Raw genomic sequence first — 1292 nt, forward strand, 5'->3', positions numbered from 1 at the left:
GGGCACCCCCATGCCCCTGTGCTCACGAAGTCCCGCTCCAGCGCCTCCGGGGGTTCCACCAGCTCCTGCTCCTCACTGTCCGATCCCCCTGGGAAGTCCTGCTTCCCCAGCGACTTCTCCTCCATCGCCATCACGTATCCCAGCAGGCCGGGCGGCACCTCCACCTCCTCGCCCCGTAGACGGCGGCCCCGAAACGACACTTCGAGTCCTGAAGAAGGGGGTCGTGGGGCCTCAGTGAGGGCCTGGTCCCTGCCCAACGGGGCAACCCCGGGGGACGGCTCTCCCGCCGCCTCCGGTGGACCACAGTTCCCAGGAGCCCTCGCGCCCGTCCAGTCCGGCCGCGAGCGCTCACCGTCGGGACCCTGACGGATGGCCGGGGTGAAAAAGCTCCCCACAGGGGCGGGCCGGTTAACCCCGACTTCGCAGGGAAGAAGGTGCAGCGTGACAGGTGGGGCGCTGCGCAGAGTGACGGGGCGTAGGTGGATGCGGTGCTTCTCCACGTCTTCCTCGTCGCTGCTCTCCATCCTCCGCGGGTTCCGTGGCTCCCCGCCCCCAGCTGGCGCGTAAAGCGCGCGAAGCCTGTCGGGAGCCCTTGGACAGTCAGCGCAGAGCCTCCTGGGAAGCGTAGTCTTTTTCTGACTCTTGCCCCACCTTCCTCTGTGTCTCAGTTTTGTTTTTCTTCTTGAAAATTATTTTTTCTCTTTTTAAAACATTTATGCCCATCTGGTGTGACTCAGTGGCTGAGCTTTGAACTATGAACCAGGTCACAGTTCCATTCCCAGGCCCAGGACTTGCTGGGGTTGGGGGCTCAATCCCCAGTAGGGGGAGTGTAGGAGGTGCCCACTATGATTCTCTCATCATTGATGTTTCTCTCCCTCTCCCTCTCTCTGAAATCAATAAAAACATATTTTTTAAAAATTTTACTGATTTTAGAGAGGAAAAGAGAGGAAAAAAAACAAACTTGTTGCTTCACCCATTTATGCATCCATTGGTTGATTCTTGTATGTGCCCTGACTCGGATCAAACACAACCTTGGCAATCTTGGTGTATAAGGACAATACTCTAACCAACTGACATACCGGGTCAGGGCCTTGAAATTTTTTTCAATGGTATATTTTTTATTTTAATTAAAAAATGTGTTTTCTATTACAGTTGACATACAATATTAGTTTCAGGTGTAGAATGGTACATTCTTATTTTTAAAAATTAAAATTATTCCAAAAAATAAATTTTTTATATTGATAGGGAGATTCTTTTATTTTTTATTTTATTATTATTTTTAAAAAATATAT

General features: G+C 51.2%; 1 protein-coding gene across 1 annotated transcript in view; it reads right to left on the reverse strand.

The window, feature by feature from the left end:
* Positions 1-586, reverse strand: part of RNASEH2C (ribonuclease H2, subunit C) — a 1163-nt gene extending 577 nt beyond the window's left edge. The window contains exons 1-2 of the mRNA XM_005864249.2: positions 353-586; positions 27-208 (exon numbers count right to left, since the gene is read on the reverse strand). Of these exons, the coding sequence (XP_005864311.1) occupies positions 27-208; positions 353-524 (354 nt within the window). The 5' untranslated portion in view covers positions 525-586. The remainder of the gene's footprint in view (positions 1-26; positions 209-352) is intronic.
* Between the last annotated feature and the right edge of the window lie 706 nt (positions 587-1292).

This window comes from Myotis brandtii, unplaced genomic scaffold, assembly GCF_000412655.1.
Source record: "Myotis brandtii unplaced genomic scaffold, ASM41265v1 scaffold187, whole genome shotgun sequence".
NCBI lineage: Eukaryota > Metazoa > Chordata > Mammalia > Chiroptera > Vespertilionidae > Myotis > Myotis brandtii.